General features: G+C 52.1%; 1 protein-coding gene across 1 annotated transcript in view; it reads left to right on the top strand.

The window, feature by feature from the left end:
- Nucleotides 1-13,772, top strand: part of CCN4 (cellular communication network factor 4) — a 30,262-nt gene extending 16,490 nt beyond the window's left edge. Inside the window, exons 2-5 of the mRNA XM_055546826.1 lie at nt 1,678-1,957; nt 9,278-9,538; nt 10,974-11,171; nt 12,222-13,772. Of these exons, the coding sequence (XP_055402801.1) occupies nt 1,678-1,957; nt 9,278-9,538; nt 10,974-11,171; nt 12,222-12,517 (1,035 nt within the window). The 3' untranslated portion in view covers nt 12,518-13,772. The remainder of the gene's footprint in view (nt 1-1,677; nt 1,958-9,277; nt 9,539-10,973; nt 11,172-12,221) is intronic.
- The last annotated feature ends 342 nt before the right edge of the window (nt 13,773-14,114 follow it).

Below are 14,114 nucleotides of genomic sequence, written 5' to 3'. Positions count from 1 at the left end.
CCACCTCTGCTAACCCCAGAATTCAGGAGTCACTGCTGAGAAGCCCCAGACAGGAGCGTCTCCAGCAGGGACCACTGGCCTGGGGGTGGGGAAATTGCTGGGAGGTGCTTACAGTCCTCACTCTCCATCCTCAGGCAATTCTCCTCCTCTCTGGGCCGAGGTTTCCTCCAGGGTAAAGAGTGAGGGGCCAGGATGGAGGGGCTGGGCAGGTGACTGGATCTCTGAGATACAGGCAGTTTGAAGCTGGTAATACTGGCCCCAGAGCCGCCTCCCTTTCCATCAGCCTCATCTGCAGCACAGAAATGCTCTTTGGGGCTTATTTCCCTTTCCCCATGCGCTTGTTGTCTTGTCCATCATATCTGCCAGGATAGAGATGAATATATTGCCTGTGGATGGGAATGGGGCTCTGGGAAGGAGCACGGGTGGAGAGAAGTGGAGTGGGTGTCCACCACACAGCACAAAATCAGAGCCCTCTCTACAGGGCTGGCACTGGACACAGGATCAGTCCTCTCCCCATGGGGGCACAGCAAGCCAGCAGCAGGAGCCACGAGGCTGGACACCCGCTGCCACTGCCACCCCCTGCAGCCCCTTCCCGGTGCTCAGAGGGGAAAGGAATTAATAATAATGATAATAATAGGATGGCAGGTCGGCTGGCCGAATCCTGGCTGTACATATGCATGTTGTCTATATGTGGAAGCTGTAAAGAAGATACAAATGAACTTATTAAAAAAATAGAAATAGACCCACAGGCATAGAAAACAAATTCACAGTTACCAAAGGGAAAGAGGGAGGGATAAATTAGGAGTTTGGGATTAACACACACAGACTATGTATAAAGGGCTTTCCTGCAGGTTCAGCAGTGAAGACTCTGCCTGCCAATGGAGGAGACACAGGTTCGATCTTGGGTCAGGAAGATCCCCTGGAGAAGGAAAAAGACAACCCACTCCAGTATTCTTGCCTGGAAAATCCTGTGGACAGAGGAGCCTGGCAGGCTACAGTCCAAGTGGTGGCAAAGAGTCAGACACGACTTAGCCTCTGATCAACCAACCAACCAACCTACTAATATGAATCACTGTGTGTAACTGACTGTGTACACAGTATACACATATGTAAAATGAATACAGTTAATATATGTAACTGAATATACGTTAAACTAATCCAACAGTGTAAATCAACTATACTTCAATTTAAAAAAAAACATATGAGTCAGCTCTTAAGGACCCTTAGCACAGAGAGGGTGGATCCTTAGGACAGAAAGAAAAGGGCGATGGGGTGGAGAGAGAGTCGGGTTTTGGGGCTGCACCCACAGCGTGACTCATCAAAAGGCATTTTCTCAAAGCCGCAGCTCTCTCATCTGCAAAGGAGGCCAACTCACTGACCTCCCAGGTTTCGGGATGATCAGAGGGGAAGGAGACACTCATGGGCTCAGAGAGCTGACATGGAGCCTGACCCAGCACGCCCAAGCAGGGGAATTTGGGGAGCTGGCTTCACGTCTGCTAATGCCAGCTCCTCCATGCTAGTGAGGAGACAGGAGGTGTCTGGCCACCCAAAGCACGGCAGAGAAATGGAATGTGACATAAACCTTTGGAACCCCGTGAAGATGGGGAGGCGACCGCCGGCCTTTGGCCTGGGACCCCTCTTCCGGGCAGCCTCCTTTACGTCTTCTCTCCCCCGCAGGCCCTCCCTCCAGCTCCCACAGCCATGGGCCCCACCCCAGCCCCGCTGGAGGACACCTCCTCACGCCCCCAGTTCTGCAAGTGGCCGTGCGAGTGCCCAGCGGCCCCGCCGCGCTGCCCGCTGGGCGTCAGCCTCATCACGGATGGCTGCGAGTGCTGCAAGATGTGTGCCCAGCAGCTGGGGGACAACTGCACAGAGGCTGCGGTCTGCGATCCCCACCGCGGCCTCTACTGCGACTACAGCGGGGACCACCCGAGGTACGCAGTAGGCGTATGTGCACGTAAGTGAGACCCCGCCCACCATCGGCCAGCCCCAGCCCCCAGCTCTGGCCCGCAGCACCCCCCGCCATCCATAGCCCTTCCTCTGGCCAGGCTTGGTTCTGCAGGAGGTACCCAAACCCACTCCGCCCAACCCCAGTCCATGATGACTGGCCAGAGGCTGAGTAGGGAGGGATGCAGCATTCCTCTTGCATCTGGACCTTGTCTTCTCTGGCCTCCATCCGTGGATGAGTCCAGGGAAGAAGGATCCACCAGGAGATACCTAAGCCTGGTTCTGTTCTCCTCGTGGTAGAACACTTTGCAGGCCACCCGTGACCTCCCAGAGGCACCAGGACCCTGCAGAGCTCCAGATATTTTAGTAACATTGTCAGTGAACATAATCTGGTATTAAAACATACAGTAACCTTGAAAGAACAAAAAGCAGCAGCCTGAAATCATCTCTTCCTACCACCCACCCACATTTCTCTAGTTCACTACAGTCTTTAACTTTTCGGCCCTTTCTTCTGGTAATTGCAACTATTCAATGCATCTCTTCTGTTATATCTTGATCAGCTTAAAATACCAACTGTGCACAATCTATAATTGTGCATGATCCTATATGATAGCTGATGACTTAGCTCCTTAATACTGCCTGACACCGCGCCCCCCAGCTTCCAATATCATTGTCATATTTTTTATTATAAACCACTATTTGACCACTATGTACAATATTAGGACAATGTAAATGGTTTTTGCTGAAGCATGAGGTAGTAAACTTGATTGAATTTCCTTCATTATGAAGTTTTTTGTTTTTCCTGGAGTTTCTACTTGCTTTGGTTCTTTCTTTACTCTTGGTCTTTATAATAGCCCCATGCTGGGGGAGAGGCTATTGCTTTTTGTTATTTGTTTGCTCTTCAAAGGGTTATATCATTTCCTTTGTTGTTCCCAGAGACCCCCTTTCTGAGGCTTTCTGGTCTGGGCTGGCCTTGAATCAAATGATCTTGAATCATATGAGCATTTATTCAATATACATGATCAGTATGATGAAAAGAGGTAAACTGGCATCAGGAAGTGATGTGAAAGTTGCTCAATCATGTCCAACTCTTTGAGACCCCAGGGACTATACAGTCCACAGAATTTTCCAGGCCAGAGTACTGGAGTGGGTAGCCATTCCCTTCTCCAGGGGATCTTCCCAACGCAGGGATTGGACCCGGGTCTCCTGCATTCAGGCAGATTCTTTACCATCTGAGCCACCAGGGAAGCCCAAATAGGCATCATGGCAGCAGCTTAACTTCTGAAAAGTTACACAAAGCCTCATAAACTCAAGAACTCCTTCCCTTAAGTCTGAATCAAGCTTTCCGCATGCCTATAACTCTGCATGTTCACACACAGCAGGCTCTCTTATCTTCAGCTAACTCATATTTCCTGAAGTGTCATTGATGAGGGTTATACATATAATTTCAAGTCAAGATACTTATGGATTTATGGTTAATCTATGAGCACTTTCTGCTCTTTTGACATTAATTCCTGCTTCAACCTTCATATCAAGTCATCTTGCGTTCCAAGTAACCATCACTGATTCCCCCATCTTTCCATGTTTCCCCCTTTTATGGAGACTTGTTATTAGCCCCACAAACTAGTGTGTTCAAAGAGAGCTTGCAGATTCCATCTGTATAGAATCATCTGACATGTTGGTTAAAAATGTTTTTCTGAGCCCCACCCCACTCACTCCAGTTCTTTGGCAGTGGGGGTGGGAATTGACAACTTTCAACGAGCTCCCTGGGTGACGCTCACACTCGGCTCTGAGACTGACGGCCAAAGTATACAGTCGCTCACATACTCTCTCCCCGCACCCAGGTGAGGAGACCAGGCTGAACCCTCTTGCACCAGAGTCCCCTCCACTTCTACAAGACTGTTTCCTTTCTTTCCTCATTTACAGCTGTCCTTCAAGGCAACTCATTGTGACTATCAGATCAGATCAGTCACTCAGTTGTGTCCGACTCTCTGCGACCCCATGAATTGCAGCATGCCAGGCCTCCCTGTCCATCACCAACTCCCGGAGTTCACTGAGACTCACATCCATCAAGTCAGTGATGCCATCCAGCCATCTCATCTTCTGTCGTCCCCTTCTCCTCCTGCCCCCAATCCCTCCCAGCATCAGAGTCTTTTCCAATGAGTCAACTCTTTGCATGAGGTGGCCAAAGTGCTGGAGTTTCAGCTTTAGCATCATTCCTTCCAAAGAAATCCCAGGGCTGATCTCCTTCAGAATGGACTGGTTGGATCTCCTTGCAGTCCAAGGGACTCTCAGGAGTCTTCTCCAACACCACAGTTCAAAAGCATCAATTCTTCGGTGCTCAGCCTTCTTCACAGTCCAACTCTCACATCCATACGTGACCACTGGAAAAACCATAGCAGACCAGACAGACCTTTGGCAAAGTAATGTCTCTGCTTTTGAATATGCTCTCTAGGTTGGTCATAACTTTCCAAGGAGTGACTATATGAGTCTTTAAAGTTGCACTGACACCTCACATGGCAGGAACCACAATTTTACAGACATTCTCTCCTGGACCCATAGACTCTGCAGGCCCACAAGGGCCTCTCCAGCCTGTCTCTACCACCCAGGACCTGGAAAATCACCTAGCTCTACTCCACTCCCCTACCTCTTTATATGTCACCTCTTTACTCAACATAGCCTCTCGGTTCCCCCTCATCATGAGTCTCCGTGTAGCTTTTTTCCTTGCATTTGGAAAGAAGACGGTGGATTTCAGGATACTGTAATAAATATGACACGGGCCAAGGGTTCTCCAGTCACAGAGGTCTACAGACATTGGAATAAATAAGGTTCAACAAGGGGAACAGACTTTTTCAGAGGTGTCAAATGTCCACATCCATTGTGAAATTCCAAAAACAGAGCTATCATAGGAAAACTTTTTAAACTTATTCACACAGTGAATAATTTTTTCCAGGCAGATTTTTAGCCAATCACCCACCTGTACACCATACACACACAGACACACACACACACACAATTCCCCCATGTTCTATGGACTATCTTTTCAGAAATACTGCCATAGTGTCTAAATTCATGGAACCCTAATGCAGTAAAGAAGAGAGTCCAGGGTCTGAGAGCTATAGAGAAGGAGATATTTGGGGTCCAGAGGGGAAAAAGAAAGAAGAGGTTATTTACATAGAAAAATCTGTTAGCAGATGGCCAACAACCAATGGACATTCCCCAGGACAGGCTAAATCTGTCCTTAGCGATGTGCTTGTAATCAGGCCAGGACAAGGCAGTAAAAAATAAGTTGCAACAGTGCCGTAAACGACTCAAAGAGGGGATGGTGGGGACTACGGCAGACTAATGAACGTAAACTTTAGCCACTGAGGTCAGGCAGAAAAGGGAGCCTGATCTGGTCTAGCCTACATACCTTTCAAGAGAATCCAGAAAACAAAATCCAGGTTCATGTATGATTTGTAATTCTGGCAATGCATTCAAAACATTTTTTAAAAAACACTCCTTGAGCCAAGCTAAATACATCTGTGGGCAGAGAGTGACCTCCGAATTAAACTGTTTGGCTATTTTGGTTGTGCAAACATGAGTCTGCATTCAATGCAACTGGGTCAGGATTGAGGGCAGTGTGGTTTGCTGGAAGGATCATGAAATTTACAGGCAGACAGACTTGGGGTTTTGAATCCTGGCTCTGCCACTTGCTGGCTACGTGACCATGGGCACGTCACGTAAGGAGCTTGATCAAACCAACTCTGTATGATGGCTGAGGCTAAACAAAGAATTTCACAAGAGCATAAAATGTGATCAGTTGCTCTTGAATATTGCTTCAAATTTCCTTTGTAAACGTCCCCTTAGCTTTGTCTAGGGTTATCCTCAGAGTTTGAGGGGCAGGGCTAGTTTCAAGCTCTGACTCCCCCCTCTGATGAGTAAAGGAACAGAAAACCCACACATGGTGTTTGAAGCTTGACAACCTAAGTTCAAACCTCAGCAACATAATCAACCAACACAATGGGTTTAGGGAAACTGCCTAACCTTTTTAAATGTCAGTTTCCTCATCAAGGAAAATGCAATGAATAATGCCCACCTTTTTGGGTGGTTTGGATGTCAAGTACCTGATACATGGGAGAAGCCCGATACAGAGTAGGGCTAACCCCACCTGATTTCCATCCCTCTACCCATTGATTCATTCACTCATAATGAACACAGGTTAGTGATGGTACATCAGTGGGGTTACAACAAGGCATGGCCCCCTGTCCTTGCTCCCAGGAAGCTGACCAGGGGTGGAGCGAGAACAGTAAAGGTCTGGATGGCACAGCAAGGTGACCTAAATTCCCAGAAGTCCCTCAATAAGAGGAAAGACGACCAGGTCATGCCTGAATGGACCCGAAAGTCTGAATGGTGAAGGAGGCTCGGCCAGCTTCCGCATCTGATCAGAAGCTGGTCCTTCAATCAGCTATAAAGAAATCGAATAAGGAAGGGGTGCCAGAGTCTGCGGGTGGGGCCAGCACAGCCACCCACTGTCCATCTTTGCCCCCACCTCCCAAACCTCCCAGGAGACTGTGAACAACTTCCGGAGGCAAATGGTCCCAATCTTGGCTGCAAACTGGATTCACCTGCGGAGCTACCAAGGTCAAAAAATAAAAAAGTAAAAATACCAAAGCCCAGGTCCACCCCCAGATACTGGGGTGTGGTGTGGGCATCATGATTTTAAAGAGCCCCCCTGGGTAGTGCCATTGTGCCACTGGCGATGAGAACCACTGTGCTAAGGCTCCCAGCACCCAGCAGTGCCCTTGCCACCCAAAGTTCCCACACCCAGGGCCAGAGACTGGCTTCAGCACTCCATCTCCCATCCACCAACACATACGAGCGCACTCTGTCCCTGGAGTGAGAGGGCGAGGCCAGGCTGACTCAGAACAAAAGATGAGTAATTCACTAGGTGATTCACTCACTGTTTTGCTTTCCTATTTCCCCTCCTTTACTGGTATCCGATGGAAGGAAATGGACAGTGGAGTCAGAGCTTGGGGGGGGTGCAGCCTCATCAAACACCAACTGGGGGGCCTTGAGCAGATGAATCACTGTTCCCCTCACCCACCCAGCTCCCCCTCTGCCAAAGAAAGAAAACAAAGCTCTTCTAGGACAGTCACCTTGAGACTGCGTGAGATTACTTATCAGATGGTGCCTGGCTCCAGATGGGACGGGCAGTGTTAGCGCCCTTCCTGCCCCTCCCTCCTCCCCCAGATCAATCACCTCCCAGGAAAGCCAGCAGTCACCCCAGCATCCCCACAGGCTGCGATCCTGTCCCCTCCGCTCCGCTGAGCCGAGCGCTGTCTCTTTAGGTGTGTGACGCAACCTCACTGAGACGCAGGTGTGCAGCAGATGAAAATGCAGGTGATGACATGGTCCCTTTTCCTTCTGGGATGAAGTCAGCAATGCAAGGAAGACTAACACAAAGCGAGTAGGGTGACCAAGAACCTTCCCTCCTGTGAGATACAGGGATGCTGATGGTGGTGATGGTTCAGCTTCAGGTGAATCCAGGAGATACACTGGAACTACTGGCAGACCAGCCCTCCTGGGGTGAGCACCCTGGCTGCCCTGGGATCTCTGTCTGCACTTCTACACACTGTCCTCAGAATGGGACTGACATGGAAGGCCAGGATGCTGGTTGGAGCCCAGTATCCCTACATCTTTCTTGGAGCTCCAAGCTTGCAGAACTGGCTCCACTCTGAAGTCAACCAGGCATCTCGAGTCTAGGGAAGAGCTTGAGGCCACCCACCCCAACCTTGCTCTTCTGAGGACAGAGCATCCCTCTCCTTCCAGGGCTTGGCACATAGAACTAGGAGTCTTTCCTGATTCTCCTCTCATCCTCACATCCCACCTGTCAGCGAGTCCCTCCAAATAGATCCAGAAGCAGGCCCTTCTCCTCCTGGCTGCCCATCTCTGGTCCAAGCACCACCGCCTCCTATCTGGACTCCCCAGCATGACCTTCTGACTCTTCCCAAACCCCGTCGGTCTGTCCTCAACTCAGCACCATCAAGGTTTTCGTGAAGCATAATTCATATCACCAATTCATCATTACTCACTGAACACATACTGTGTATCAACCGGAGTTCCAGGCTCTAAGAGCTTTGCGTTTTTCTCTGAGCCTTCGGGGAAGCCCTCTCTCTCCTGCCTCCAGCCCTTCTCCCTCCCTCCCCTACCCTTTCCCACCCCAGGCCTTCCTGCTGCCTACAGTCCCTTCCCTGCCTAGAAGGCTTCTCTCCCAACACCTGGGCAGCTCAGCTCCCTGCCTCCTTCCCATCTTTGCTGAAACATCATCACCTCTCTGAGGCCCTGGCTACCTGCCTTGTTTCAATCTGCAACCTTGCCTCTCCCTCTCCCAACTCCCTGCTTTCATGTCTCCATTAACGCTCTGCTGCTGCTGCTGCTAAGTCGCTTCAGTCGTGTCCGACTCCGTGCGACCCCATAGACAGCAGCCCACCAGGCTCCCCCGTTCCTGGGATTCTCCAGGCAAGAACACTGGAGTGGGTTGCCATTTCCTTCTCCAATGCATGAAAGTGAAAACTGAAAGTGAAGTTGCTCAGTGTGGACTCTTTGCGACCCCATGGACTGTAGCCCACCAGGCTCCTTTGTCCATGGGATTTTCCAGGCAGGAATACTGGAGTGGGTTGCCATTAATGCGGGAGACCTGGGTTCAGTCCCTGGATTGGGAAGATTCCCTGGAGGAGGGCATGGCAACCCACTCCAGTATTCTTGCCTGGAGAATCCCCATGGACAGAGGAGCCTGGCGGGCTGCAGTCCATAGGGTCCCAAAGAGTCGGATCCGACTGAGTGACTAAGCACACAAGCACAAGTTCATTGTCTCCTTCCTTCACTACTAAATCCCCACCACCTACCACACTCCACAAATAGGCATTGAATGAACCCAGTCTCTTCCAAAGTGTTGTGATGGGTTTCCCATCGCCTCGGCCTCCTCTCACAAACTGTGACCCTCGAGGTGGATAACTGTCAGGACCAGGCTTTGTGCCACTTGCTGGGACAGGACACCGGGCTAGCTGCCTGGGGTCCCAGTCCTGGCCAGGCTGTAGCCTCCCACCCCTTCATCCAGTCCTCCAGACAGCACCGGGTGTTTCTGTGCGGGTTAAATGGGCTGCCACACCCTCCGCTCAGGTCCCACCAAACTGGCCAGAGCAGCGGGCCGGCCCTTCTCCACGATGGGGACCCCGGGGGGTGGGGTGCGGGGTGGGGTGCGGGGGGACGTGATGCAGCGGCAGGGGGCTGCCCTGCGGGGTCCGCCCAGCCCCTCGGCCGGCCTGACCCTCTGTGCCTGTGTCCACAGAGGTGGTTGGCGTGGGCTGCGTGCTGGACGGCGTGCGCTACAACAACGGCCAGTCCTTCCAGCCCAACTGCAAGTACAACTGCACGTGCGTGGGCGGCGCGGTGGGCTGCACGCCGCTGTGCCTCCGCGCGCGGCCCCCGCGCCTCTGGTGCCGCTGGCCCCGGCGGGTGAGCTTGCCCGGGCGCTGCTGCGAGCAGTGGGTGTGCGAAGACGACGCCAGGAGGCCCCGCAAGACGGCGCCGCGCCACACGGGCACCTCCGGTGGGTGCGGGCACGGGCGCAGGGCGCGGGGAGGGCTGCTCCAGCCCGCGGAGGAGGGGATGGCGAGCTCAGTCGGTCCCCAGCGGGCCTCCTAGAACAGAGCCACCGGGTCGGGCCGGGGGCGGTAGCGGCCTGCCCACCGCGTCAGTGTGTGTGGCCCAGTGACCTCCTCCTGACCGAGCACAAGCAGAGCGCCTGCCGAGTGGGTGACCTAGAAACCAAAGCCTTTTATCCTCCTCGGCAAATCCTTCCCCACCGCCGCCTCCCTCCCATCCCGCCTCCTCTCTTCAGTCCGTCTGTCCTCAAAGGCCTCTGCTGTCTCCTGTCTCCCAGCATCCTCTTCTCTCACTCATTCATCCCTGCATTCGTAGATCCATCTCCCCCATGCACCTGCTGTCTCCCCGTGCAGGCTCCCCTCTCTGACTCCTGGGCTTGTGTGTTATCAGGAAGGACCGGCTTCCTGATAAAAATACACAAGTCCTTTTCTTGTGTATCTTGCTCCATCCCTCTGTGAGATGGCTCCTTGGTCTCCCTGGCTCTTCACCTGTCTCCACCTCTCAGCTCACTCCCTTTCTCAGCTCACTCCATTTCTTAGACACTTAGGAGCACTAACCGTGTTCTGCTTGCCAGGATACATCCATTGAAAGAAGCAGCCAAGGGTTGGGGTTTAGTTCCCACTTCCTGAGGGCTTACTAAGGACGGGGACAGCTTTTGAGCCCTGTCACGTGCCTGAACCTGTATTTTCTATCCACAACCAGGGACAGGAGTCAGGGAGGTGCTGTTGTCAACCCCACTTACAGGTGGGGAGCCTGGGGCTCGGAGGTGGGAGCCAGTTTATTGGAAGCTATCCAGATGCTAAGGGGCGGCGCTAAGAGCTGAACTCAGACAATTTGCCCCTGAAGCCTGCATGTCCCCTTAGCCACGATGCCCTGAGCATCACTCAGATGAAGTTCTAGTACTGGGGCAGGCACTTCCCTTGACCTTCCCCAGATAATGTCATCTCTGCAGGGGCAGGACCGGTGTCTTTTACCCTTTTATTCCCAGCACCTTGCAGATGCCCGATGTGTACTCGGTCAATATCTGGACCCTTTTATTGCCATACCAGCCCCACAGGGCAGATGTTATTGTTCCAGAGAAGAGCCTGAGGCCCAGAGTAAGTTGTCTAGAATCACACAGCCTGTAGGTGGTCGAGCAGGGATTGGACTCAGGTCACCTCTCTCTAAAGATGGTCCTCCCTCTGGAGAAGTATGAGGAACTCATGACAAGTTCTCTTCTCCCTGGGGACCCGTGCTAGTTAGAAACCAACTTGACCTCCAAGCAGAGGGACTGCCCACTTGCTGAGGTTCAGGGACCCCAGCCCTTAGGGTTGTGACGGCAGGGATTGGGGGGCTGATGGAGACTGGGAAATCACTGGGCACCTGGTCCCCATCCACAGGGAACACGGATGAGATAGAGCCGTGGCACAAGAACTGCATTGCGTACACCAGCCCCTGGAGCCCCTGTTCCACCAGCTGCGGCCTGGGGGTCTCCACCCGCATCTCCAATGTCAACGCCCGGTGCTGGCCTGAGCAGGAGAGCCGCCTCTGCAACCTGCGGCCGTGCGACGTGGACCTCCGGCCACACATCAAGGTGGGTCCACCTCACAGGGAGGGGCAGGCATCTAGGGTCAGGAAGATCCCCTGGAGAAGGGATAGGTTACCCACTCCAGTATTCTGGCCTGGAGAATCCCATGGACTGTATAGTCCATGGGGTTGAAAAGAGTTGGACATGACTGAGTGACTTTCACTGCAGATAGCTATCAGACTGTATAAGCTTCAGGCCCACACATTGCCTGGATCTGTTCTACCCTCATTTCAGGCAGGGTGCTGGTATATAGTTGACCAGAACAGCCATTCTTTCAACGAGTTTAGTACATGCCTACTGGGGCTTCCCTGGTGGCTCAGTGGTAAAGAACCCACCTGCCAATGCAGGAGACATGGGTTCGATCCCTTGGTCAGAAAGATCTCCTGGAGAAGGAAATGGAGACCCACTGCAGTATTCTTGCTTGAGAAATTGCATGGACAGAGGAGCCCGGCGGGCTACAGTCCATGGGGGTCTCAAAAGAATCAGAATCAACTTAGCAACTAAACAAGATCCATGTACCAGGCAGAAAACTAGACTGTAGGGATGCAGAAAGAGCCTCGCCCTTGAGTGGCCCATAGCCCCACAGAGCTCCCTTTAAATAATGCCAGTCCAATTGAATAAGTTGCATGAAAAGTGTGTGTGAGAGTCTATGGGAGGCAGAGGAGGAGGAGTTTAGGGTTAAATGAGTCCAGTCTTGGAGGCCATGATGGCTCTGCCCCTAACCAGCAGGGGGCTCTTGGCAGGCTGAAGGAGCCCACAAAGTCATCTTGTGTTGGAGAAACTGACCTGGGCATTGGCAAGGCAGAGGCAGGAAAGAAGGGAAATTGCAGGTTGAGAGAGCTGCCCAGTGGCAAGGCAGTCCCTTTGTGCCCTCGGTTTCCTCTTGCATAATACAGCTGGGTCTGTTTGCCTTTGGGATGATCCTTCCTAGTTTGAAGATGCTGCAGACCCGAAAGTAAGATGGGGTGCATGGCGAGTGAAAAGGGAAGAATTGAGGGCTTGGAGCTGAAACTGTTGATCCTCTGAGCATCTCAACTGAAACTTCCTTTCCCGCAGGAAGGGAAGAAGTGTCTGGCCGTGTACCAGCCAGAAGCGCCCGTGAACTTCACGCTGGCCGGCTGCACCAGCGCACGCACCTACCGGCCCAAGTACTGCGGGGTGTGCACCGACAGCCGGTGTTGTATCCCCTACAAGTCCAAGACCATCAGCATCTCCTTCCAGTGTCCCGATGGGCCCAGCTTCTCCCGCCAGGCCCTGTGGATTAACGCTTGCTTCTGCAATCTGAGCTGTCGGAATCCCAACGATATTTTTGCCGACTTGGACTCCTACCCTGACTTCTCAGAGATTGCCAATTAAGCAGCCACAGAACCTGGGCTCGAGGCTGACCCAGTGCTTGCAAAGCAGCCAGCCTTCTGAGACCCCACTGAGCCTTCTTTTGTCCACTTCCCACTCGTTTCCAATGACCCGGATCCAGGCCCAGGCCTGTGACCCCTTGTCCTGTCTCCGCCCATCCAAAGCACCCATCACGGCACACTCAGGCCCAGACAGTGGGTCTTCTCCTTGGCAGCGGCCCACATACACTCCAAAGAAAGTGCCCGGCTCTGGACAATACCCGAGCCCGATCCGGCCTGTCTGAGTCACTGGAAATCCTGCTGGATCCAAGTCCCAAGGAACAGAATCAGCTAGATCTTCGGTTTCACTAATTCCTTCTTTAGATACCAAACCACCAGACTCTCTGGGCCCATTCAGAAGGATAGAGGGGATTTAGGACAGTGGACTGGTCCATTCTTCGGGCCCTGCCAAGAAGGACCCTAACTAGCAGTTTTGACCACTGCATACCAAAGCTCTCTCTCATTCTAAAGACCTGTGCCTACCATGGTCACCGAATATTTGCTAAATGAGGTGAACGGTTGTTTGGTTTCGGTTTTTGGATGGACAGTTGTGTCCATGAATCCAGGCATTGTTGCAGTTAAGTTTCTGTTCACCCATTTCAGTTAAGTTTCTCTTCACCCCTGCACTTTGAAGGGTGTACATTGGGTTCATCCCAGTGAGAAATGCAAGCTGATAAACTTCCTCTTGTTCCTGGGAGAAGTCCCTGGTCACCAGGGTCAGAGCATGGTCAGTCTATTTTCAGAAGGAGCGACTGAGCCCTGCACCGAATCTGCTGCTCCCGGACAGGGCAGGGCACTGGGCAGTCAGCCAGCCTCCTCCTCACACCTGACCATCTGCGTGCTGGGGGCTTGTAGGGCTTGGTGGGTCCCCTGGGACGACATCTCTGACCCCTCAGAGTTCTGTCCTGTGATAGCCTTCTGCTCTGAGGGAGCCTTGGGTCCAGGTTGAGTGTGAGTCAAAACAAGAAGTGGGTTCACAAACCAAGAAGTGGGTCCAGTATGTGTCACCCTGGGGTGGCAAGTGTCCCTGGGCCCAGGGCATGTGTCTTTCTGCCTCAGGGACCCATTTCGCAGACTGTGGGTCTACTGATCCATAAAGCTCAGTTCTGGTACAAAGACAGAAGTTTACCAGTTGTTTCAAAACAGAAGTATATTTAACAGGGATGAAAAGCCAAAAGGGTTTGATGCTAAAAGGAAGAGAAAGTTGTTATTAATGGAAATGAGGCTATTATTTATTTTATTAGTAAAGTATAAATATTTACTGCTACATTTCTTTTATTTAGTAACTTCTACATGTCAGGCATTGTTCTCAGCGCTTTATGTGCACCGTTACACTAGCTCATGGAAACTGGGAGGTCGTGTTGAGAAGTGCCCGTTATTATTTCTGTTCTTACAAATGTGAAATGGAAGCTCAGTGAGGTAAGGGAGCTGGACCGAAGTCACCCAGCTGGTCAGTGGGGTAGTCAGGATACAAATCCAAGCTGGATTGACTCTGTAACCTGTATTTTCCCTCCACTTTTAGAGCTTCCAAGTGCATCAGAGCAGGAAAGCATGTCAGGATA

Source organism: Bubalus kerabau, chromosome 14 (assembly GCF_029407905.1).
Source record: "Bubalus kerabau isolate K-KA32 ecotype Philippines breed swamp buffalo chromosome 14, PCC_UOA_SB_1v2, whole genome shotgun sequence".
Lineage (NCBI taxonomy): Eukaryota > Metazoa > Chordata > Mammalia > Artiodactyla > Bovidae > Bubalus > Bubalus kerabau.
This window is presented reverse-complemented; position numbering and strand designations above follow the sequence as displayed.